Source organism: Oncorhynchus clarkii, chromosome 2, assembly GCF_045791955.1.
Source record: "Oncorhynchus clarkii lewisi isolate Uvic-CL-2024 chromosome 2, UVic_Ocla_1.0, whole genome shotgun sequence".
Taxonomy (NCBI): Eukaryota; Metazoa; Chordata; class Actinopteri; order Salmoniformes; family Salmonidae; genus Oncorhynchus; species Oncorhynchus clarkii.
The window spans coordinates 66,450,286-66,476,161 of record NC_092148.1 but is presented as its reverse complement, the minus strand read 5'-3'; the positions used below and the strand labels follow the sequence as shown (position 1 = coordinate 66,476,161).

The 25,876-nt window shown below is 42.4% G+C and overlaps 2 protein-coding genes across 3 annotated transcripts in view; one reads left to right on the top strand and one right to left on the bottom strand.

Annotated features, from left to right (window-relative positions):
- Positions 1–2,786, top strand: part of LOC139372299 (BLM RecQ like helicase) — a 32,258-nt gene extending 29,472 nt beyond the window's left edge. Inside the window, exon 21 of one of the 2 annotated variants that reach the window (XM_071112039.1) lies at positions 1,858–2,786. In XM_071112039.1, coding sequence (XP_070968140.1) covers positions 1,858–2,068 — 211 coding nt within the window. In that variant the 3' untranslated portion in view covers positions 2,069–2,786. The remainder of the gene's footprint in view (positions 1–1,857) is intronic. The other variant, XM_071112040.1, reaches the window with a different exon arrangement.
- The window catches only part of LOC139372315 (FERM domain containing 5a), a 117,550-nt gene continuing 94,236 nt past the window's right edge, over positions 2,563–25,876 (bottom strand). The window contains exons 3-14 of the mRNA XM_071112047.1: positions 25,531–25,573; positions 24,676–24,754; positions 21,730–21,827; positions 20,612–20,735; positions 15,460–15,547; positions 15,122–15,210; positions 14,143–14,206; positions 13,823–13,914; positions 12,997–13,071; positions 12,389–12,457; positions 12,095–12,201; positions 2,563–8,142 (exon numbers count right to left, since the gene is read on the bottom strand). Coding sequence (XP_070968148.1) covers positions 7,559–8,142; positions 12,095–12,201; positions 12,389–12,457; positions 12,997–13,071; positions 13,823–13,914; positions 14,143–14,206; positions 15,122–15,210; positions 15,460–15,547; positions 20,612–20,735; positions 21,730–21,827; positions 24,676–24,754; positions 25,531–25,573 — 1,512 coding nt within the window. The 3' untranslated portion in view covers positions 2,563–7,558. The remainder of the gene's footprint in view (positions 8,143–12,094; positions 12,202–12,388; positions 12,458–12,996; positions 13,072–13,822; positions 13,915–14,142; positions 14,207–15,121; positions 15,211–15,459; positions 15,548–20,611; positions 20,736–21,729; positions 21,828–24,675; positions 24,755–25,530; positions 25,574–25,876) is intronic.

Genomic DNA, 25,876 nt, shown 5'->3' with positions numbered 1-25,876 from the left:
TCAGAAATTGTGAAAAACTGAATTTAAATGTGTTTGGCTAAGGTGTATGTAAACTTCCGACTTCAACTGTACATGTGTTTTTGTTGTGTGTTTTTTCAAATTAATTCTAGCGATATTCTATATACACTGCTCAAAAAAATAAAGGGAACACTAAAATAACACATCCTAGATCTGAATGAATGAAATATTTTTATTAAATACTTTTTTCTTTACATACAGTGGGGCAAAAAAGTATTTAGTCAGCCACCAATTGTGCAAGTTCTCCCACTTAAAAAGATGAGAGGCCTGTAATTTTCATCATATGTACACTTAGTTGAATGTGCTGACAAAATCACACAAAAATTATCAATGGAAATCAAATTCATCAACCCATGGAGGTCTGGATTTGGAGTCACACTCAAAATTAAAGTGGAAAACCACACTACAGGCTGATCCAACTTTGATGTAATGTCCTTAAAACAAGTCAAAATGAGGCTCAGTAGTGTGTGTGGCCTCCACGTGCCTGTATGACCTCCCTACAACGCCTGGGCATGCTCCTGATGAGGTGGCGGATGGTCTTCTGAGGGATCTCCTCCCAGACCTGGACAGTCTGTGGTGCAACACTGGTGGATGGAGCGAGACATAAAGTCCCAGATGTGCTCAATTGGATTCAGGTCTGGGGAACAGGCGGGCCAGTCCATAGCATCAATGCCTTCCTCTTGCAGGAACTGCTGACACACTCCAGCCACATGAGGTCTAGCATTGTCTTACATTAGGAGGAACCAAGGGCCAACCGCACCAGCATATGGTCAAGGGGTCTGAGGATCTCATCTCGGTACCTAATGGCAGTCAGACTACCTCTGGCGAACACATGGAGGGCTGTGCGGCCCCCCCAAAGAAATGCCACCCCACACCATGACTGACCCACCGCCAAACTGGTCATGCTGGAGGATGTTGCAGGCAGCAGAACGTTCTCCACGGCGTCTCCAGACTGTCACGTCTGTCACGTGCTCAGTGTGAACCTGCTTTCATCTGTGAAGAGCACAGGGCGCCAGTGGCGAATTTGCCAATCTTGGTGTTCTCTGGCAAATGCCAAACGTCCTGCACGGTGTTGGGCTGTAAGCACAACCCCCACCTGTGGACGTCAGGCCCTCATACCACCCTCATGGAGTCTGTTTCTGACCATTTGAGCAGACACATGCACATTTGTGGCCTGCTGGAGGTCATTTTGCAGGGCTCTGGCAGTGCTCCTCCTGCTCCTCCTTGCACAAAGGCGGAGGTACCGGTGCTGGGTTGTTGCCCTCCTACGGCCTCCAACACGTCTCCTGATGTACTGGCCTGTCTCCTGGTAGCGCCTCCATGCTCTGGACACTACGCTGACAGACACAGCAAACCTTCTTGCCACAGCTCGCATTGATGTGCCATCCTGGATGAGCTGCACTACCTGAGCCACTTGTGTGGGTTGTAGTCTCTCTCATGCTACCACTATAGTGAAAGCACCGCCAGCATTCAAAAGTGACCAAAACATCAGCCAGGAAGCATAGGAACTGAGAATTGGTCTGTGGTCCCCACCTGCAGAACCACTCCTTTATTGGGGGTGTCTTGCTAATTGCCTATTTCCACCTGTTGTCTATTCCATTTGCACAACAGCATGTGAAATTTGTCAATCAGTGTTGCTTCCTAAGTGGACAGTTTGATTTCACAGAAGTGTGATTGACTTGGAGTTACATTGTGTTGTTTAAGTGTTCCCTTTATTTTTTTTAGCACTGTACTTGCAACTGTATATTTTAGTTATTTCATGCCAGACTTTGATTCAGAATACTATCTGGCATCTACATTTACCCGTTTAATTCTCTGCACTCCTGTCTCTTGGTGTAGGAAGTACAGCAACAATGGGTCGTGGACAGGGTCCAACTCCAGAGGTGGATCTAAAGGCCGGGGGTCAGCAGCAGGTCGTGCGTCAGCAGCAGGGCGGGGCTCAAGGCCTTCAGCAGCAGGCCCAGTGGGGAGGAGGCCCGGCTTTATGGCCCTCCCCACACCACAAACAAACAGACGGCCATTCCTCAAACCAGCCTTCTCTGTACTGTAGGAGTATAACTCCTGGCCATACCTGGAGTCTAACAGAGGGATTTTGGAGTAGCAAGGAAACTCCTAGTTAGTAGAGGATTTGAGACTGGGGTTCAATTTGATTCCAATTTACTTGTAAATTATTTACTTGTTTCATTTTAACTGTTGCACGAATGTGTGTTTCTGTACAGCGTCTTCAATAGTCTTCATTTTTTTCACTGGATTATCACTGTTTGCTTCTTTAGCAGTATTTCTTATCCATTCTGACGTGAAGTTTTCCACTTTTAATAAAGGCTCATAAATTATTCCTAAATGTGATACTGCTTTAAACTGTTTTCTGGAAAAGGTGAATGTGGAAAATTGTGTTGATTTGTTTTGAACCACGCCCTTAATACTGTACTTCCATTTACCCAAAAGCATGGAATGTGTAATGTTCCCTGTAGATGGCACTATATAATCTGAGCTATAAAAAAAGGTGTAATTTGCATTGAAGAGCCATAAACCACAAGAAGCCCATTTTTAAATGTTTATTCAATGTTTATTTCAAATTTGAATAGTTTAATGGCACCAGTTACAAGGGACTATCAGAGAGAAACAATATTGTATACTGTTTTGTACAGAAGGTTTTCTACAGTATAAACATGGGATTCAGAATGGATCTGAACAAGAATTGGATTTGGCACATTTGTATATTCATATTACGTAAATAAACAGCAACCTTCATTGGGGAGAGAAAGATACATAAGACACGTCTACAGACACTTATGCATATACACTTCTTTACATGTATATGCACAGCTGTGTGAGTGTTTGCTTGGGAGCTGGCGAAAGGGGTGGAAGCATATTACAACAAGGTGACATAATAATGACTGGTTCTATTAACTCCCTCAGCTCTATAGCTGTAGCTCTGTCTGCCCTATACTTGTTAAGTAGCATTACTGTGGGAGTAAAGGGGACCTTCAGGAAAAGACACCTCAATGCCATTTACCTTTTGCAGTTAAACTAGCTCATCTGCTGGCATGTTATTTTTCAAGCTGTACTTTTCACTTGACTATTTCATCTTCATGTCATTGGCAAACTGTCATATGTAGAATATCTTGTACCTCCTTTAATCAGAGTAATGGCCAATCAATGTTATTTATTAGTCTGTGGTTTCCATAATGATTTCCAACATACTATATGTAAACCAGGGAATTTGTCCAAAGATAACAGAAATCCCCTATTGTTTTACACACTATCAGCAAGAGTCTGAAACATCTACCAGACAAACAAGTACTACAGCCAGTTCCCAGGAGAGATCAAAGAAACTAATGTAAACATGACATCACCAGATCAAATTTACTGTACAGATTCAAGGTTTTTCAGAGGCAAAGTGCCTGTACAGATAGATTCAGACGGATACAGAACTACATAACTTTCCCTCAGATACACAAATGACTCACTCTGCCGTAAGTGCCGACCATACATCACATGGGATCAGTAACCACCACCCTACATTAACAACAGCTACATAGTAAACAGTGTTTTCCATTTAAGCCTGTGAGATTAAAGGGTAGTCCATACATTATGAGGAGGGTACTCTGCATCTGTCTCTGTCCATTCACTCATTTTCCCCTTTGTTAAAAATACAGAGCTGTTAGGGACTAAAGATTCCAGGCACGGGAAAGACCCTTCGGTCACAATGAAGTACTGTTGAACAAAATGCTGAATTTCAACATCCCAATAAGAGCTTTAACAATGGAAGGAAAAAAACATCTATAAAATATGGTACATACTAAGAATAATAACTGTCTTCATTTTACATTATTACTGTGTTTTATGAAAAATGAAAAGGCGCGTACCATGAGCTCTAATTTGTTGGTAATGTAATTACACTACATGACAAAAGTATGTGAACATCTCATTCTGGAGTTGGTCCACTAGATGTTGGAACATTGCTACAGGGACTTGCTTCCTTTCAGCCACAACAGCATTCGTGAAGTCGGGCACTGATGTTGGGCAATTAGGCCTGGCTCGCAGTCGCTGTTCCAATTCATCCCAAAGGTGTTCGATGGGGTTGAGGTTGGGGTCTGTACAGTCCAGTCAAGTTGTTCCACACAGATCTCGACTAACTTTCTGTATGGACCTCGCTTTGTGCACGGGGGAATTGTCATGCTGAAACAGGAAAGGACATTCCCCAATCTGTTGCCACAAAGTTGGAAGCACAGAATCATCTAGAACATCATTGTATGCCATAGTGTTAAGATTTCCCTTCAATGGAAATAAGGGGCCTACCCCGAACCATTATTTCTCCTCCGCCAAACTTTACAGTTGGCATTATGCATCGGGGCAGGTAGCGTTCTCCTGGCATCTTCTAAACCCAGATTAGTCCGTCGGACTGCCAGATGGTGAAGTGTGATTCATCACTCCAGAGAATGCATTTCCACTGTCCAGAGTCCAATGGTGCCGAACTCAGTAGTGAGTGTTACAAACGATTGTTAGGCGCTACGCGCTTCAGCACTCGGCTGTCCTGTTCTGTGAGCTTGCCTTCGACTTCGCAGCTGAGCCGTTGTTGCTCCTAGACGTTTCCACTTCGCAATAAATTGCATGGCTATGTGCTCAATGTTACACACCTGTCAGCAACAGGTGTGGCTGAAATAGCCATATCCACTAATTTGAAGGGATGTCCACATACTTTTGACCATGTAGTATACAATGACAGTCAACTGATTTGACACTGCAAAAAAACAGCACAATGTCCAGTGTATAACTTCTGTTTACATTTCTATGTCCATTTGCTCTTACAATTTGACTGATTATTGCTTATTGAATGATGCTGCCTTAATTGTTGCATGCTTGGAAAATACATTAAAGCTGCATAATGCTGATAATGTGTACGAACATAGACCATCAATTGACCTTTTTTCTCTTCCAGTTCCCTGACTTTTAAGAAGTAACACTAACAGACTGTCTGGAACTGTCTTGTTCACCTTTACAGTATTTAGCACTAGGCAAGTTATAAATAGGAAATATGAATGTATAAAATAACGAAAAAGTACCGTTATCTTGCATACTGGATCAGCACTCCCCATCCAGGTACAGACAAATTCAACCTTTCAAGTCATCCTCTATCTTTGTGTGCTGTTCATTGGAAGTGCATGCATAATACACTAGCATAAGGAGCATGCATATTTGACTCAGGAATTTCTGCCTTTCTATGGTACGTAACTGTTACTGCACCAGATTTGCTACTAAGGGCTGCTTTTAGCACACCTCTGCCATAAACATGGGTATTTCACACAGCAGATGTCTGGGCCCCACACTGTTGATGGAGGGTTAAGAACTGAAATGTCTATGACCACAGTAGACACCCAGCCGTAGCACTGACTAGTATGTGCTGCAGTGTCTTCCTTGCTGGGTCTACTTCAACTAGCAGGGTGCTGTTGGGGGACAGACTACACTCAGGGCCAGGGGATGCAGTGCTCTGGATACATGGGCCCAGGCTGGGCTCCCCAGGGCAGAGCAGGCAACAGCACCGCTGGGGGATCAGAGCATGGAGCAGCTGTGTGGAGGTCATGGTGTTAAATAACAGGCCAAAACAAGAATGGCTGCAAGCCAATAGTCACGAGCACCAAATGGTCACATATGCATTCCCCTTTGATTATACTCGTACCGGCCTCGTGGCATGTGAGGCTGGTCGACTCATCAGTGCTCATTTATTTTGACATCCCTTGAACCTCTACCTTTTTCTCATTCAATCTCTTTCAATATCTTTCTTTATCGTTTTCTCGCACTTAAAAAAAAATAAGACCATATTTTTTATCTGTCAACACTTCACATTATCAGCTTGAAGTGTGTTACATTCCTACATACAAACACACAACACACACTCACACCTGGACCAGGTACAGTAGAGGAGGTAGAGACGAAACCCCACTAAAAACAGATTTGACCCAATAATAGCCATGACAGCAGAATTACTGCTCCCTTGAGCTATGAGACAGAATAGTCTGCACAGACACCTCTCAAACCGTGGAAAACGACTGACCAATCTGCATTGTCTTTGGAGTACTATGTTTTCTGTTGGTATTGTAGTCCAGTCTACTTTTGACAATATGTATTGTTCCTCCACCATCTGTTGTGCCTTCCTGGCCTACAGTGGGCATTTTAAATAGTTGTCTTGACAACTAAAAAGTATGCATGCTGGTGGAGTGAGAGAGTTGTGATCTATACGGAGTGGATCTGGATAAAAGCCCAGTTTTTGAGTCAACCCCTTCTCATATATGTCCATAAATGCCAGACCTCACTTGAAACACAGAGCTAAAAAAAATTATAATTTCATCTTCAATAACAAAATATCATTTCAGTTCTGTTAAAAATATACATGGAAAAACTGTCAATATAATAGGAAACAAACTACTTTGTACAAAAAGTACATCATTGTTATTCTTATACTAGCAATTAATTACAGTAAAATGCTAAATGAAGAGCAAGGTTGATATGGAACTGAAAGAAATCATACATTTCAACAGATCTTAACATAATCAAGAAATGTACATAAAACAAAATTAAGAAATATGACAAAACAAATGCACACATTCAAAAGTACTGAAGTATTTAACCTAAAGAGTATTGCACATCTACCTAGACTGGTCCTATTGGTGCTAGTGTTTCCAAGAAGTTGATCATCAACAGTTACTATGGGGTCACTATGGGGTCACATAACACCATAGTCACTGGTTTATTTAACTGTATCCTTTATAAAAAACTTCAAACGGATTTCAACTTCACAGCTTCTACTTTATACACCTATTGTATTTCCACTAAAGTATAACTTTAAAACAATTCGACAAATTCAAAACGTTCTTCATATCATATACTTTTTTCTTCATAAAAGGCATTTGGTAATCATCCCCGACTTACTCAATTTCAATCACTTGCGCTTTGTTCTGATCAATGAAAACCATTATAGATGTATGGCTTGGGATGGATGTTTCTTCATCTTAAAAGGCATGACTGTCTACTTCACTGAACACTTTTCAAAGCTGTATTTATTTCACTTCATTCTGAACCATTTCGATGACTTGGTGGCTTCCCTGATATCCTTGCATCACATTCTTCCCCTATGCAAATGCAATTTATTTTCCAAACAATACATAGTAAATGTAGGCAACTTTCATTCATTCGTTGCAACAAAATGTCTTGTTCCTGTTAAAAAATACTTCAGTTCTTTAATTTCAGTTTCTTATTTTTTCGTTTATATTTTTTGAAAAAATAAAATACCTGAAATGACCTGAAATTCAAAAAAAAAAAAACATGTCTTCTGGGTTTGTAAAAAACAAACGAACGGTAAAGGGGAAAAAAGGGGGAGTAACTCAAAATGGAGGGAGAGAGAGAATCTCCTGGCACAGTGATTCCAGGAGTATCATGAGAGAAGCTGGGTTCATGGTTGGAAAGGGGCTGCCCTCCATCTCTCCGGAGCTTTAATCGTCTTCTCTAACCCCGAATGGGCTCTACGGCCTCATGCTCTCTCTCATTTGTTAATGAGCAAACTGCCCGCCCAGCGGAGCTTGCAGGCAAACCACCGCCTGAGGGGACAAAAGTATTCGTAATGGAACTGCTCAAATTCGGGGGTCTGGCGGATATCACGTAAAAATGCAACGTCAAGGTCGGATTCAGTGAGGACGATGAGGAGGAAGAGCAAGACAAAGAGGAGTCCAATGGTCACAAGAAGCAAACGGAGGACACTTAAAACAAACGTATTCACCTGTTCCACTTCGCTGAGCGGCGAGGCTCCCTCTGCACCCTCAACCGTCGCTCTACTGTCTGATAAGTCGCCTGCATCCCCCACCGAGGGGGTGCCTGCCTCCGACTCCTTCTCCTCCTTGATGCTGCAGGGGGCTCCGTTGACCTGGCGTGCCACGGCCAACTCCAGGCTGTGCTCTGCCACAGGGGTAGGCAGCACGCTGTCAGAGGGGCTGTAGGCCTCGTCAGAGATCACCGCCGAGCCCTCGCTGGCATCCGTGGCTAGGCTGCGGGAGCGCGGCATGAAGGAGTCCCCATGGGACACAGAGCGCACAGGTGTAGAGTGGGCACTGTCACGCAACGACTCCAGACCTGTCCAGGGCAGGGAGTGGAGAGAGAGGGAAACAGATTCAGAGGGGGTTTCCAGTACACAACACTACAGTGCTAACACCTAATAAGATATTGAGTTTCAACCATGTGAGTGGATATCAATGTGTTTATACAGTAACATAATGCAATCCAGTTGCTTAATGATGGATCATATGAACATCACTCTGGACTCAACCATTGATCTATTATAGATGAAGGTCTGATGAGTGGGGAATGCCCAGTGACAGAGAGCTCAAGAAGCACATGCTCCATACTGATTAGCAGCTTGTTCATTAGTCCCACAGCACGCTGAGCCCTCCCTTGTATAAACCTTGAAAATCACAGTGGGTAGGTTTATTTTTCAGACAATAATAACACTCACTAAGTATTGCTAATTTCAACCTAGAGAGTTATAATTCCCACAAAATGTGAGGTTCATACAATAGCAGGGGGAGAACATCATAATCCACAACATAGAAATAAATATAAATAAGATACATGCAATTATAAATAAACACCACATATAAAGCATTTGGTCATTCTCAAATAAGAGTTAAAAAAAAAATAATTCTTAATAATTATTTACACAGTATTGGTCTCTGTGGTAGCCTACAGTTAGCCTTAGGATGCATTAAAGGTTGCTAGCTGTCACATGTGCTCCCTCTCCGGCCTCTAGGTCACCAGGCTGCTCGTTATGGCACACACCTGTCACTATCGTTACGCGCACCTGCACGTCATCAGACTCACCTGAACTCCATCACTTCCCTGATTATCTTCCCTATATATGTCACTCCTTTTGGTTCCTTCCGCAGGTGTTATTATTTATGTTTCAGTTTCATGTCTGTGTGCTGTTTGAGTTTCTTGTTTTGTATTATGTTGTGTTTATGTATTAAAACACTCCTTAAACGTGCTTCCCGACTCTCAGCGCACATCGTTACACAAGCTCATCAGTGATCGCATGCTTACTCTACAAAAAGCAAATGCAGCATTTTTCATTATACCAAAAGGATATGCAAATGTATCTATACTGAACAAATAATATAAGCGCAACATGCAATAAATTGAAAGATTCTACTGAGTTACAGTTCATATAAGGAAATCAGTCAATTGAAATAAATAAATTAGGATTTCATGGAGAGATGGAGTGCAGCCCCTTTAAATCATGGATTTCACATGACTGGGCAGGGGTGCAGCCATGGATTGGTCTTGATTGGCATAGGCCCACCCACTTGGCAGCCAGACCCACCCACTGGGAATGCAGGCCTAGCCAATCAGAATGAGTTTTCCCCCACAAACTGGCTTTATTACAGACAAAAATACTCCTCATTTGAGAGAAATAAGGTTTTTGTGCATATGGAACATTTCTGGGATTTTTTGTTTCAGCTCATGAAACATGGGACCAACACTTCACATGTTGAGTTTATATTTTTTGTTCAGTGTATACTTGTTCAGTGTATATTCTCTTTTTACGAGCTACAGGACAGATGTCACTGCGGATGAGAAAGAGTTGATTGAGCTTGCGCTGACTGTTCCATTCCTTAGACAGCCACCGCAGAAATATTACACCTAGAGGCAGAGGGATATCATCTCCTGATGATGAGGCATATTTTAAATGAAAGAATCTCCCATTCTGAGTGATGTTCTATCGATTCCCGGGGTAATTTCATGTTTTCATGTGTATCTGAGCTATTGCTGTTAAGCAGGCATACGAGCTCTAAACATTCCAGCTGTATTTCTGCCTTCTTGAATGGCAAATAGCTCAGATAGACATGAAAACATGAAATGACCACGGGAATCGATAGAACATCACTCAGAAATGCTCAAAAACCATATAACATTCAAAATGGGTGAATCTTTCCTTTAATGCTCATATGTGTTCTTTTCATCCATAGGCAGAAAAATCCTCCTCGAGGAATGACAAAATAGAGATTTGGCCAGCTCTGTTAAGCCATGCTGACTGCTGAGATCCTGTCAAAAGCAAAATCAGGATGCCTCTGTAATGGGTGGCAGTGAGAGGCCATCTTTACTCATTGGTAATCTCCTTCAGTACATCCTAGGATATGCTTGGTTGCAGGGCAGATTGCAAAATGCAACCTATAGACATTTCATTACACAATATATCTTCCGGAGGACATTACGTAAAGCTAGGCAAAATCCTCCAAAGGCCAAAATATCGTAAAAAATATCAACCTGAATATTTACCTGAATTCAAAATCAAATCATACCTTCACAAATCAACAACAAAGCAGTATCACCTCACTAGTCTGTACCTCAACCATTACAACCAGAATAAGAAGACCCATAAACTCAGACTTCCTCTAAACCAGCAGAAGGATAAATGAACCGATGAAACTCAAAGAGGTCAAGAAATAGATCCAAAGACTGTTCACAAAGGGCCTCCAAGGACCATATGATTTAGAGGATCAGACATCAAAGGCATCAAAGGCATGGCATCATTTCCATTCTGTTAGCATTGATGAGGTGGGAGTGAATTAACAAACAGGGAGCTGGTCACTGTAACACTCCAGGAGGGTGATGATGATGAGGTTACCTGTCGGGGTGCTGGACTGGGGCCAGCCATCGGGCAGAGGGGTGCCAGGCAAGATGGGGGGAGGCAGGGGGGAGAGGCTGCCAGGCTCCTGCCCAGTCAGGGAAGGGTAGAGGGGCAGGACGCCCAGGGCCTTGCCAAGCATCCGGGGTCCCAGGCTCAGCACGCGTACCTTTACATCCCGGTAGCAGTGGTTGATCATCCGCAGGTGGACGTTCACCCGTGTGGTGATGCGGATCAGACACTTCACCATGGTGGTGTCTTCAAAAGCTCAAAGCATGCACGTCTGTGTACTATCCTGGTGGACCCTGTCCCAGAGCCCCAGCGGTGCGCTGGTCTCGCTTTATGTGTTAGGCCAATGGCTGCAGTCTTGGCTGGCAGTATGAGGGCTAGCGAGAGCGACTGTCCTGCTGTAGCAGTATTCAGACGACCAGCACTGGCCATGTCCAGGCCCCACCCAGGGCAGTGACATACATGGAGAGGAAGACCTTGGCTATTTTCAGCAAGGGTATTAATACTACTGTAAGACACCCAGTCAGCACAGGCAGGGGGTAACGGTTGACAGGTGAGAGCTTGTCATAACTCTCTGATACATACAGCACCAGACCCTTTCACTCACACTCTCCACTCTACTGCAGCAGCATAGAGTGTATAGCCAGGTGTACATACTGTACTGTGTATTTGGGAGACAGGCAGGGACTTAGCTGTGACAAGGACAGGTCTTCAGTCCTGCTGCTCCTGTTCACCTGAGCCCATGCTGCAGTGTCAGCCTGCAAGGTTAGCCTCAGGGATAGAGGACAGAGGCAGGTCAGAACATATGTTAGAGAGGAGGAGCAGGGCAGGCCCACCTGCAGGCCCCAGGCCCCTGGGTTCAGAGTAGGTGGACTGACTGACGGCTGCACCAGCTGCCCTTGTACTGGCACTGTACCCCTCGCTCACACACACCCCTAGTGTTGATAGCTCGCACTGAAATAGACCAGCCTGAGTGACACACACACCTGTGACTTAGCCCTCCACTCCCACAAGCAGGGGCATGGCTAAGCTCAGGCTACAGTGTGTGTGTGTGTGTGTGTGTGTGTGGGGGGGGGCATAAAATACTTCCAAATAGGAGCAAGGCCCTGAACGTTTGGATTTAACACCCTCCATTGAAATATCCACAGATTACCTTTAAAACCTTAGACCCAAAATAAAGCATGGCGACCCATTTCCACAACTATCCAGATTACTGTACATATGTTCATTTGGATACAGACAACAATATAGAGCTGTGTCACTCCTGTCCACATTCCTAAAGGCTCTTATGGGACAATGATTCACCTTTGCCCATAACATGACCGTGGGGATTGTTATGGAGTGCCAGTGTTGACTGAGGGGAGTAGTGGGTCAGGGGTCAGGTCAAACACTTACCCTCCATGATGGAAATGTGGACGGCTCTCCGGCGGGTGCGTGGAACACTGGTGAGGCGCGGCCCGTGAGTGATGGACGGACAGCTTCTACTGGGAACCAGGCCAGCCCTGTGGAGACAGACACACACACACACACACACACACACACACACACACACACACACACACACACACACACACACACACACACACACACACACACACACACACACACACACACACACACACACACTTGTCATCTGAGATGGATGATACAGTGCCCACATTGACATCTAGTGAATAGCATTGATTTTACCTGTGTATTTCTGGAGGCTCTCGTTTGATTTTGGCACTCTGCTCCATCACTTCTTTCGCCACTCGTCCACTGCAATAAAGCACAATAATAGAGCTCCCTGGTGCCACACACTACACAGAGCAGTTCAGTGAGAAGCATCAGTACAGTACACAAGAACTGAGATTAGATTAACCTGGTGAACCCAACTCTCTCTAACCCAATCACCGTCTCCAGACTACACTGCAATATTATTTATTTTCCAAAAGATTGAAACACAAACTCAATCTTTCATCATAACATAATGGACTCAACATACTGTAGCTATTTTAAACCATTAGAAAGTTCAGATTTCCAGTAACAAGAACCAGTAATTTTAAAGGTTTCACAGACCAAGTTATTTCCCTGCTCCTAGCACTTCAGCATTCACAGATGTGAAAGGAATGAAATGAAATGAATGCTGAAACATTGTTCTGAATGTAACACTGTCCCCCTCCCTGTCCCCTCTGTGTCCTGGCTCAGGTCAAGTAGACTGACGTTACAGCAGGGCCCTGAGGTCCCCTATGCTGGAGAAGCTCTTCAGCATAGCTGTGGGCTATCTGCAGTGCCCTTACTGTCATAATTTACTGTACCTGTAGCGGAAACGACTCCCCTTGAAGAACAAGTTGCTGCTGGACACTGTCCGCACCTGACTCGACTTCTCCAGCCTGATGGAGGGGAAGAGAGGTGGAGAAGAAGAAAGGAAAGAGAAGAGGGGTGACATCATACTTTTTACTTTACATTATAGCCTGTTGCTGCAGTCAAATGACTAGTGGCCTCACAGGTGGAATGTTATTCATATTTTTCATAATTTCATAATTAATCATCTTTGGTGTTTCTATGTCAAACAGTTATATTTTTTAATATTTTTGTTATATTTCAGTCTTCTGTGATGTATATAAAGTGTAATATTGGGATGCAAACACATCATACTAATTCCATCTCTGTGTGTGCTGTGCTGCCCTATGTTTGCCCCCCCCCCTTTTCTATCTCCTATCACCTGAGCACTCCCTCAACCCACATGCTCCTCAGCAACCTTCCCTGTCACCATCATCCATTACTAGACTCTCTCTGGTCATTGTGTTGATGTGTTGCAGGGGGAGGTGACCTCCCAGAGGTAGGGGGAGGTGACCTCCCAGAGGTAGGGGGAGAGGACACACAATCAGTCATGGCTGAGACGGAAGGAGCACTCATTTCTCTGGAGGAGCCGTGCAGGGTTCACTGGCATGTCCCAGTGCACACTAACTCACAAAAGCTCACCGTTGCCTCACGTCTCGTTCCCTATCTCATAAACAGCCTGACAACGCTGCTCTCAGGACACTTCAAGGTCAGAGGAGAGGAGAGCCCTCTTTAGATAGCTCTCACAGATGCCCTGGAGTAAAGTGTATAGCTATGACTTAGAGGAAGAATAACACTTACTTGTAGAAGGCTTGGTTCTCCACTCCACATTTCCACAGGTGCTTGCAGGCCTCAGGTGTTGGTGCAAAGTAAGTCAAGATGATCTTTTTGTCCTGCACATTAGAAATAAATGTGCAGGAAAATAAAACAACCTAACAGTTTCTCAGTTTCAAGAGTCACTATTACTACTGCTGTTTATTGAACACACTGGGCTGTGGTATGACTAGAACATGCTATCTCCAGGAACTGTTTTCAGAGAGTATTGGCCATAGAACAGTCACAGTCACTGCGCTGCTCTCTATACTTGACTCCCCCAACACATCAATAATTCATGCTCTCACCTCCTTCTGATTTGCATATATATGGAATATCTTTCCCTCGAACTTCAGTTTGGTCACCTCGTTCCTGCCCACAAGGAAGGGGATAGTTACTCACACAACCAACTGCATTGAGAGCCACAAGCTCTTAAAAAATTAATCACAACCACTAGCAGACCACACAAACAGCAATGGAGCTCCATGTTTGGCTAACAGAACACATATCTGATAATACCCCAGGTAAACTGGAGACATGGGATGGGAGAATGTGCCGAAGATAAAACAAATCTAACAAAGCAGCTGTAAATGCTGTAACATATTGTAACATTCACATCGTCTACTTGGCCAGAATTTGTAAGTATTACAGACATATGGTACTGAATTAGGTGGTGGGATTTCTATATCAGGAGTGAATATCTAACTCATATTTAACTATTACAGACCCAATATAGTGGGCTACTGGCTTAATGAGAGGGGCTGTATGGAATAGTATGTTAGAGCAGCACTGATCCATGTATGTCATTAAGGATTCTTACAGTCACTGCTGCATGCATGATAAATTCTTTGTTGTGGTTGAGAACATGTATTTTCCTTGTACATTTAAAAACAAGTTGATTTCTAACAGACAGGCCTGTGAAATCATATGCCCAAAATAGTAGCGACTAACTAAGACAATGGGACACCTGTATGCATGCTGGCCCTCTGGTCAGGAGGAGAGAATCAGCTGGACACACTCCACTGATTGTGAATGTAGAACCAGCAGTGGTATGTGGTTTAGGATTATTTATTTAACTAGGCAAGTCAGTTAAGAACAAATTCTTATTTACAATGACGGCCTAGGAACAGTGGATTAACTGCCTGTTCAGGGGCAGAACGACAGATTTGTACCTTGTCAGCTCAGGGATTCAATCTAGCAACCTTCCGGTTACTGGCCCAACGCTCGAACCACTAAGCTACCTGCCACCCCAGAAATCAGCATTAGAGCAGAAATCATTCTACTCACCACTTGAGAAAATGAACCCTCTTGTTTCCCTGAAGCACGACAAATCCGAATGGGGTGAAGGCAAGAAAGGCTGGATTTCCAGACACATCCTGTCATACACAAAAAAACAGTGTCTCACATTGTTATGGCACAACACAATAGACCTACAATAGATACCAGTATCAAATACACACATACATACTGTATGACTGTGTAGATGCATGTGTGCTGCCATTTGCTTTAGCAATGCATTATCCATTCTCTCAAGAGAGACCTCAAAGCTCAAGTAGAGGAAACAGGGTGTTTTAATGCAAATGTCTTAAGCTGAAGCAGCAGTGTGTGAGAATTGACCACCCAACCTTGCATGGATGAGGATCCACACCATATGTCTCCAGCATCTGGGCTTTCTGGAGAAAATTCAGCTCTGATGTGTCAGGTGTCTGGCCACTGAGAGAGAGCATCAATGTCTGATTAAGAAACTTAACATCAATACAGGTCTATGAAAAGAAAGAAGCAAAGGTAAAATGCATAAATAATATTAACTATGACAGAACTACAGTGCCTTCAAAAGTATTCATCCCCCTTGGCATTTGTCCCATTTTGTTGCATTACAACCTGCAATTTAAATGTATTTTTATTTGGATTTCATGTAATGGACATACACAAAACAGTCCAAATTTGTAAAGTGAAATGAAAGAAAAAAAGTACTTGTTTCAACAAGCCTAGTCAAAGCCCAGACCTCAATCCAATTGAGAATCTGTGGTGTGACACCAGCGGAACACCAGCGGAACCCATCCAACTTGAAGGAGCTGGAGAAGTTTTGCCTTGAAGAATGGGCAAAAATCCCAGTGGCTAGATGTGCCAAGCTTATAGAGACATACCCCAAGAGACTTGTAGCTGTAATTGCTGCAAAAGGTGGCTCTATAAAGTATTGACTTCGGGGGGGGGGGGGGGGGGGGGGTGAATAGTTATGCACGCTTAAGTTTTCTGTTTTTTTGTCTTATATCTTGTTAGTTTCACAAAAAAAAATGTTTTGCATCTTCAAAGTGGTATGCATGTTGTGTAAATCAAATGATACAAACCCCCAAAAAATCCATTTTAATTCCAGGTTGTAAGGCAACAAAATAGGAAAAATGCAAAGGAAGGTGAATACTTTCGCAAGCCACTGTATTTCCCTTACACAGAGGAGTGATCAACAGAGTGAGCTGGCAGGATGCTGAATAGACCAGAGAGCTCTGAATAGATGGCCAGACGGTGTATCAACCATCCTAGATACAGTACCTCTACCAATTAACATTTAATCAAGCACCAACCATTCAACAGCAATGAAGTAACGTGAGCATCAGCCTGACCTCCATCACAATCAATGGAAAAAACATGAAGAGATGCCAGTGACCCTATAGGCTTGAATTACTGGTGCATTCAAAAGATCCAAATAGGCACCTGTCCCAGCATTCCAATTATATTTTCTGTGATCACAGTCAGGCATGTTGACAGGTGTTTTGTTGGTGGTGAGACATGAACAACCCACTAGAGAGCAGCAGAGGATCATATCTATAATTATCATTTTAAAGATCCTTTATCTATGAACCTCTGACGACACTCATTTGGTCAGTCACATCCTCCATGCTGTCCACAGTATACAGTATGTCCCATGGCCATGACCAGTTCACTGAGCTGGGTCACTAGACAAAGCACTCAGTAATGGGAACCAACAATAAAGAACCTTCAAATCGACTCTGAGCTAGTGTGAAAATGGCTGATCCATGTTTCAATGTCTTTAATTTATGTAGAGCACATTATCTCACACTAATTATGATTTAAACAAAGGAGAAGTGCCTTGTGGGAGGATAAATAGCTCCGACATTATGGCTAAACCATTATCCATGTGGTCTCAACCACATGAACTTTAGAGGCCTGAGGGTGAGTGTAAAGGATCAATGTTGGGAAGTGTGTCGCAGCCTGTCCCACTGGGAACACCATGTCATTACAATGTGGAGAATTGGGTAATATTTGGTACCCACTAAAAAATAGCCAAAAGTCTGTTGAATTCTGTTATCACTGTACTTTTAACCATTTAAAAGCACACCAATGTTCAAATGGGAATACAATGTCAGATATTTTATTTATACAACAACTTAATGGGTTATCACTGTGCATGATCTAATAGCACAACCAAATAACCTGAATTGCAGTTAGTTGAGATTACATCTAAGTACATGGTGCAAGTGATCAACGCCATTTGAGATTCTGTTCAGATTGTGAAGATTTCAACATACCTGTGTCCGTGAATATGCACGCTTTCTATGATTACATAAGAAGACATTTATTGTTATTGTAACCTCAAAATGTGGCCGTCGATGTGTTACTCATTTTAATGTTGAATAATGTTACATTTGTTTGCAAGATAATTTTAGGCTATTTACTGTATTACAAAAGTAATATTGAATTGTGTTTGGTTGACAACACAAACAAATACCAACATTTAAAGGAGATGTATCTACTGCTTGGATAGTTTAATCTGAACCACTGACTTAATCCTATTCTTTAACATTTATTTTTGGTTGAGATGAAGATGTGAATCCAGCAGATAATTTGTTAACTTGTCGACAAGTGAATATGCTATTTACCATATTGCAAAAGTGATATTGATTGTCTTTGGTAGCCAACCCAACCTAATATCAACATTTGAAGGAGATAGAGCTATCCAAGCAGAAGATACACATGTACCACTGAGTCTGGCTTTAAATTGCAATTTGCCAACAAATTAATAATGTATATGATGGATTCACATCTCTATTTCAACCAAAAATCCAAAGTTAAAGAATAGGACTAAATCAAATCAAACTTTCAATGCACTTTAAATACAGTTTGATTTGATCCTATTCTTTAACTTTTATTTTTGGTTGAGAAGGAGTCATGAATCCAACATATTAATTATTGACTTGAAGATTCCATTTGAAATAAATCTTAAAAACCTAGGCCTTTACAGTGTTTTCGGAAAGTATTCAGACCTCTTCCCTTTTTCCACATTTTGTTACGTTACAGCCTTATTCTAAAATGGATTAAATAAAAACATTTAATCAGCAATCTACTCACAATACCCCATAATGACAAAGTGAACAGTTTTTTAAAACATTTTTACAAATGTATTAAATATAAAAACAGAAATACCTTACTTACATAATTATTCAGACCCTTTGCTATGAGACTCGAAATTGAGCTCAGATGCATCCTGTTTCCATTGATCATCCTTGAGATGTTTCTAAAACCTGGAGTCCACCTGTGGTAAATTCAATTGACTGGACATAATTTGGAAAGGCACACACCTCTCTATATAAGGTCCCTCAGTTGACAGTGCATGTCAGAGCTAAAACCAAGCCATGAGGTCGAAGGAATTATCCGTAAAGCTCCGAGATAGGATTGTGTCGAGGCACAGATCTGGGGAAGGGTATTGAAAACTTTCTGCAGCATTGAAGGTCCCCAAGAACACAGTGGTCTCCATCATTCCTAAATTGAAGAAGTTTGGTACCACCAAGACTCTTCCTAGAGCTGGCTGCCTAGCCAAACTGAGCAAACGGGGGAGAAGGGCCTTGGTCAGGGAGGTGACCAAGAACCAGATGGTCACTGTCAGAGCTCTAGAGTTCCTTTGTGGAGATGGGAGAATCTTCCAGAAGGACAACCATCTCTGCAGCACTCCACCAATCAGGACATTATGGTAGAGTGGCCAGATGGAAGCCACTCCTCAGTAAAAGGCACATGACAGCCTGCTTGGAGTTTGCCAAAAGGCACCTAAAAACTCTCAGACCATGAGAAACAAGAATCACTGGTCTAATGAAACCAAGATTGAACTCTTTGGCCTGAATGCCAAGCGTCACATCTGGAGGAAACCTGGCACCATCCCTACGGTGAAGCATGGTCGTGACAGCATCACGGTGTGGGGATGTTTTTCAGCGGCAGGGACTGGGAGACTAGTCAGGATCAAGGCAAAGATGAAAGTAGCAAAGTACAGAGAGATCCTTGGTGAAAACCTGCTTCAGAGCGCTCAGGACCTCAAACTGGGATGAAGGTTCACCTCAACGAACCTAAGCCCACAGCCAAGACAATGCAGGACTGGCTTCAGGACAGCCAGAGACTGGACTTGAACTCGATCGAACATCTCTGGAGAGACCTGATAATAGCTGCGCAGCATCGCTCCCCACCCAACCTGACAGAGCTTGAGAGGATCTGCAGAGAACAATGGGAGAAACTCCCCAAATACAGGTGTGCCAAGCTTGTAGCGTCATACCCAATAAGACTCAAGGCTGTAATCGCTGCCAAAGGTGCTTCAACAAAGTAACGAGTAAAGGGTCTGAATACTTATGTAAAAGGTGATATTTCAGTTTACTAAATTAGCAGAAATGTCTAAAAACCTGTTTTTGCTTTGTTGTGTAGATTGATCAAGAAACATTTGTTTAATCAATTTTAGAATAAGGCTGTAACTTAACAAAATGTGGAAAAAGTCCAGGGGTCTGAATACTTTCTGAAGGCACCCTTTGTATTATCTACTTTTAGTTGAATCCTGGGCTGAACTTAAACAATAGCTGTTGATGATGCTATACACTGTAGGCTTAAATAGCATCAATGATGATTTACTGTATGATTGATAAAGTATGGTTACATTTAATTTGCTCTATTGAACATACCCTTAATAATGACTTTGACAGCAATATTTCAACTATTAATTAAGTCGAGATTTCTCAACAATCATTCTCATGTCACATTGGCAATAGTCAGTAACAAATATCAAAGCTAAGCAAGGGCTGGGCTAAAACCCTGAATGAGCCCAAAGGGATAGCTGTAGATAGATCAACTCTCCAGTAGGAAGTGCTGCCCAGCCTTTCATTTTTTTTCTGTTAATGGATCTTATATTGATCTGACGTTTCAAAGGTAAAAATTCAAATTCAATATATTTTCCACATGGATTACAATATGTTGACAAATTATGTTGAAACTACATTGATTTAACCCGTTTGTGCCCAGTAGAGTGTACCATCATTAAGAAACCCTCAGTGATGCTTCATCAGCTAACCTGCTGGCAGAGAAAGTAGTGTGTGTGTGCGTGTATGCCTTTGTGTGTCTGTATGTGCACACACTTCATTAGGTGTATTGCACTGCACTCCATGACAGGTCTTGGGCCACGACCCTCATAATAATGACTGTATTAATGAAAGGTCGTTTTTGTGCTCAAGAAAATCCACCATCTTGTCTCTGCAACACCCTGAAATGACAGTGGGCCATTAGCCAGCCTACCTGGTTGTTTCTGCTAGTTGCAGGTATTGGAAGGTTTTCCAATTGATTAAACAAATGTTTGAGAAGAGTGTGAAGGAACTAGTTTCCAAGACAATAAGCATTCACACAATGGTAGTTAGTGCTTTCTCAGTCAAATTGATTCATCTTATAGGTGCAGTGTGTGTATGAACGTTCATGCACGTGTGAGAGGTTAAAGAGAAACAGTAGATTGGTCCTTACATCAGTTCTGTCTTGTGTATGTCTGAGATTCGTTGCTCCAGCTTCTCTGAATGTTTTGGGAAGAACTGGAATTTAGAACTGTATCCTTCAGGATGCTTCCCAGGGTCATAGTCCCCAATCTCAGCTGGAACACAGTACATACAAATGATCTACCATTTCACAGCACCACAGTCTAACCATACATGGTTACATATAGTACATACACTAATATATCTAACATTCACAACATCATTCCATTCAATAAATCATAAAAAAGTGGATACAGAATATGTTTGCAGTAATAACTGCAAGTGTGAACTCAAACAAGAATTATTAGGGCTAAGGTGAGTATTTACACAGTTCTACACACACATTACTGGCACCCTTGCCGAGGTGTTGTTAGTTCACAGGCAGCCTGTGCTGTATGTCAGCAGAGCTCTTAATGACGACAAGTTAAACTGGCCCAGGGTTGCTGTGGTTTATTTGTGACTTCCTACCACACTGAGCTCCCTCAGGCGGCTCTGACAATCCTTTCCCTCAGCGAGCGAGGACGAGGAGGTGATCAGGCAGCACCTCCTCATGAACAGAGCCAGCGCACCTGCCAAAGGACCTGCCTTCGCTTTCTCCTAACACTGCACTTTCTGCGGCCTTCGGCTCGCTCGCCTTACCCCTCAAACATACAGCCTGCCTGCTTCTCGAGGGTCTTCTGCGTGTGAGCTCCATGCTTATACAGATAACGATACTGCTGAGAGCAAGATGCCTGATAATCAGGCTTACAATCTAGCATGAAATTCACGTTTAGCATTCAAAGCATTGATCTTACTTATCAGCTGTCCCATCTTTCTTTGTCAGCTATGGTTTTACAGTGTAAATTAGTATGGAGGTGCACGTGTTGTCTGCATTAACATTTTAATTTAATGCTTTTTAGTATACAGTAGAGATCAGTCAATATGGAGGTAAGAATCCCTCAGGGCATATAATTTACAAAGTGATAACTACATCCTTATGAGAAATCCAGGTGTTTTTTTCCCCGGCTGGTATTCATCTCTATGGTGGAGTGACTGGCAGAGAAGTTATGTGAAGGTGCAGTGCAGAGAGTTGGGCAGGCAAATCCAGCCTGTCAGGTCCTGTCACTGTACCTTGCAGGATGAAGGCAGCCAGCATGGCAGCATCCGTCGTCTTACACAGGAGGCGGCCATGATACAGATCTCTCTTGATCTGCAGGAAGACTAAATATCTGGGACCAGAACAGAGTGGGCGAAGAAGGTCAGAGGTCATGGATCTCAGTCACCTGTCTACTTTAATGAGATTCATCAACATTACAGACCACACTTATTTTTAGATCTATTGCAACAACAAGACATCGCCACAGATAAATCTCAAAAGATGTTGGGGACAGGGTTTGGTAGGGGATGCCCTGAGGCAAACTGCTGCTATTGTCGACTGACTGTGTTTCTGTTCAAGCCAGACAAGACCAGAGCTTCCCAGAACACAGCAGCACTGTCCTGACAGATACAGCAGCTACACTGGCTGCAGACTGAGACTAACACCTGGAACAAAGCAGGTGTTACCAATGGTTACAGTACAGGATTGCCCATTTATTGATTCTGAAGTGAATGTAACACGTGATAGAAACAGTGGGAGAAACGACCCAACGGACCCCAGATTCCCCTGATACCAACTTCCAACAACCAACACCAAAATGAGCCCAGGAGAACCCATGCATGTGAATGCGAAGAATATACACTACCTTTCAAAAGTTTGGGGTCAAATGTCCTTGGTTTTTTAAAGAAAAGCTAACTTTTTTGTCCTTTAAAATTACATCAAATTGATCAGAAATACAGTGTAGACATTGTTAATGTTGTAAATGACTATTGTAGCTGGAAAGATTTTTTATGGAATATAGAACGAGGAGTGGGAGGACCCAGTGCACGACTGAGCAAGAGGACAAGTACATTAGAGTGTCTAGTTTGAGAAAAAGATGCCTCACAAGTCCTCAACTGGCAGCTTCAAGCTGCCTCCCAGTCCTCTTTCTATTCTGGTTAAAGCCAGTTTGCGCTGTTCTGTGAAGGGAGTAGTACACAGCTTTGTACGTGATCTTCAGTTTCTTGGCAATTTCTCGCATGGAATAGCCTTCATTTCTCAGAACAAGAATAGACTGACAAGTTTAAGAATAAAGTTCTTTGTTTCTGGACATTTTCAGCCTGTAATCGAATCCACAAATGCTGATGCTCCAGATACTCAACTAGTCTAAAGAAGGCCAGTTTTATTGCTTTTTTAATCAGAACAACAGTTTTCAGCTGTGCTAACATAATTGCAAAATAGTTTTCTAATGATCAATTAGCCTTTTAAAATGATCAACTTGGATTAGCTAACACAACGTGCCATTGGAACACTTTGGAGTGATGATTGCTGATAATGGGCCTCTGTACGCCTATGCAGATATTCCATTCAAAATCAGCCGTTTCCAATACAATAACAATGTCTACACTGATCAATTTGATGTTATTTTAATGGACAAAAAAATGGCAATTTCTTCAAAAACAAGGACATTTCTTAGTGACCCCAAAACTTTGGAACAGTAGTGTACATATCCTCGGCTGTAATTTTGTCATCTAGGCCAGCTTCACAACAGCTGTCACTTAAGGATCCATAGGTGCTAAAAAAAGCAATTTCCTTTTCTCTCTTTGGGTGACTCCAGTTAAATGGCTGATGCTGTCAATTGTCTGCCTTACATTTCTATTGTCTATTCTGCTTGCCTTTCACATCTCTGCTGTCAGTAGATTTGGTGAAGAAAAGCTGTGAATTTAAATGAATATTTGACCCATCTCTATCCTCTTCCCTCATTGTGTGGTCTAACCTGTGTACCATATATTGTCCAGTATCGCTTCAGTATGCGATTAATGAGGAAACTATATTGAAGAAAACTTCAGTGTCATTGATTATTTCCTCTCCTTTCACTCTTCCTCTCTCTAGTACGAGGTGGTCTATCCTGCCCTACCACTCTCATCATATCTCTCATCATATCTCTTCCTCTCTCTAGTATGAGGTGGTCTATCCTGCCCTACCACTCTCATCATATCTCTTGCTAACTATATTTCTCTTTTCCTCAGCCTTCACTCTCCTTCTCGCCTCCTCCCCTCTCTCCATCCATTCATAATTCACATAATTCATTATCTGCACTCTGCATTCTGTGTTCATTTCATCACACCTAAGTGTAGACTCCCTGGACGGTAATGAATATGAGATGGCAACCACCTGATTCAAACAGGCTAGGTTGGTGTGCCTCCTTTCAACACATACACACATTGTAATATACATTAGCAAACACACATGTACTAATGCACAGACACAATAAACACACTTATACTCAATTGCACATGTACTTGCTTCTTTAATGTCATCATCAAGTGGTTGAAATCAGAGAGTATCAGAGGGCGTTTAAAGGCCCTATTGAGGGCACAGAGAGGCTTTTCTGGGTGACCTCATTGCAGACTGCACAGGGAATGAGGGAGTCAGGCGAAGAAATGCATAAGTGATTCTAATCTGAGCTAGCTGGGAGCTAATCATGTATCATTTAGAGGAGTCTGCTAGCCGTAATTGACCCTCAGTCTTCCTCTTTCCCTCAGCAGTCAGCCAGCCAGAGAGACCAACGCAGAGCACAGCTACACAACCTCGCAATTTAGCAGCCATTCTACTTCAGGGAGCAGGCTCGCTCACAAGCTTACTTAGGAAGGCTTTTTACATACATCTCAACTTCAAACAGCACTGTCTTTTTATTTTATTTATCGCACTGTTTTTAGACGAAGTGCTCTTTTATTATAGAGGCCCTTCAATAATGTCTGGGAAAAAATACTGTCAGTGCATTCAGAACACAAACATTTCTGGGGAAAATGAAACGTGTGAGAAAAGGTGATAAACACCAGCTGCTGCTTTGAAACTGCTTTAGAAAAGGCTAAAGTTATTGAAGATTTTTAAACACAAAGCTTTCATGTCTGCTTTCCCTGACTTCCTCTTCATACTAGAGGCTGGGGGAGTGGTTGTTGGCATTTCTCTACTTTGCTGAGTTTCACACAAAGTCCTACCTGGTGATTTCCTCTTTGAGAGCAGCGGGGTCAGGGGGGTAAAACTTGACTCTGAGACACATGGTGAATGGAGGCTGGGCTGGGGAACAAAGGAAATGGAGAACCAAATAGTCAGGAACATTTCATGATCACAGTTTAAATGATTAACTGAAAAAATGCTCTAAATGCAACGCCTTGCAAAAAGTGTCTAGCATAGTTCTAACCTGACATGTGTTTGATTCAGACACTATGAAGTTAGAATTTAAAATGACTAGTCAATTTAAACACTCGTGAATTAAGCAATCTGTGAAGGGGGCACTGACAAATGATTCCTGTAAATCTTTACTTCATATCATCACAAGGTAAACAGTAGAATAGGCAAACGGAATCTCGCTTAAAGGAAAAATAATTTTGCATCATCATAATGATGTGGAAGGTGACACTTTGCTTCTTGAAAGTCCAATATCTTGAAAACGTGACTGCTGGCATGAAAAACATTTTGGGACTGTATCAACAGTGGACTAATGAAAAAAAATACCAAAAGATAAATGTTGACTGGATTTTCCCTTTAAGCTCTGTATCCACAATTAGGGAGACACAGTTCATGATGATTTGCAAGAGAGTGGGTGAGAGACCTTTTGTGTGGATTATCTTTTGCTAGGAAGGGACAATTCATACAGTTCTGTCCTTCCAGTCAAATGGAGAATCTAGATCTATTGAAATCCTAATACAGTAACTTCCTACCATTTGAATTCAAATGCACATTCATTAGTCAAATTAGATGATGCGTCATTAAAGATGCCACGGTGATGATAACTATAATTGCTCAATTAGCAGAATGATCATAGCATGAAGAGGAAGACACTGAAGACTTACATTTAATCTGCTTGGCAATACACTTTGTGACCTCCAACCAATGCTGCATCAACAACAAAAAGACATATGATCAAAGTGTGAAAAAAGCTAAACATGTCTAAAAATCCTGCAATGACACTGACACCATGCTCATATCACTCTATGAAGCAGGTTAAATGCAATACACAGGAATGACAGTTCATCGAAAGACGTGTGAAAACCGGTGTTATGTCATGTCAGCTTCACGCCTAAAACACACTGACGCATGTCTCCGTTCATATCCAACATCCATCTCTAATCTGACAAGAATCATATAATTAATGCTATCAGTTCCTGATTTGTTTAATTAAATCATCATCATACTGAA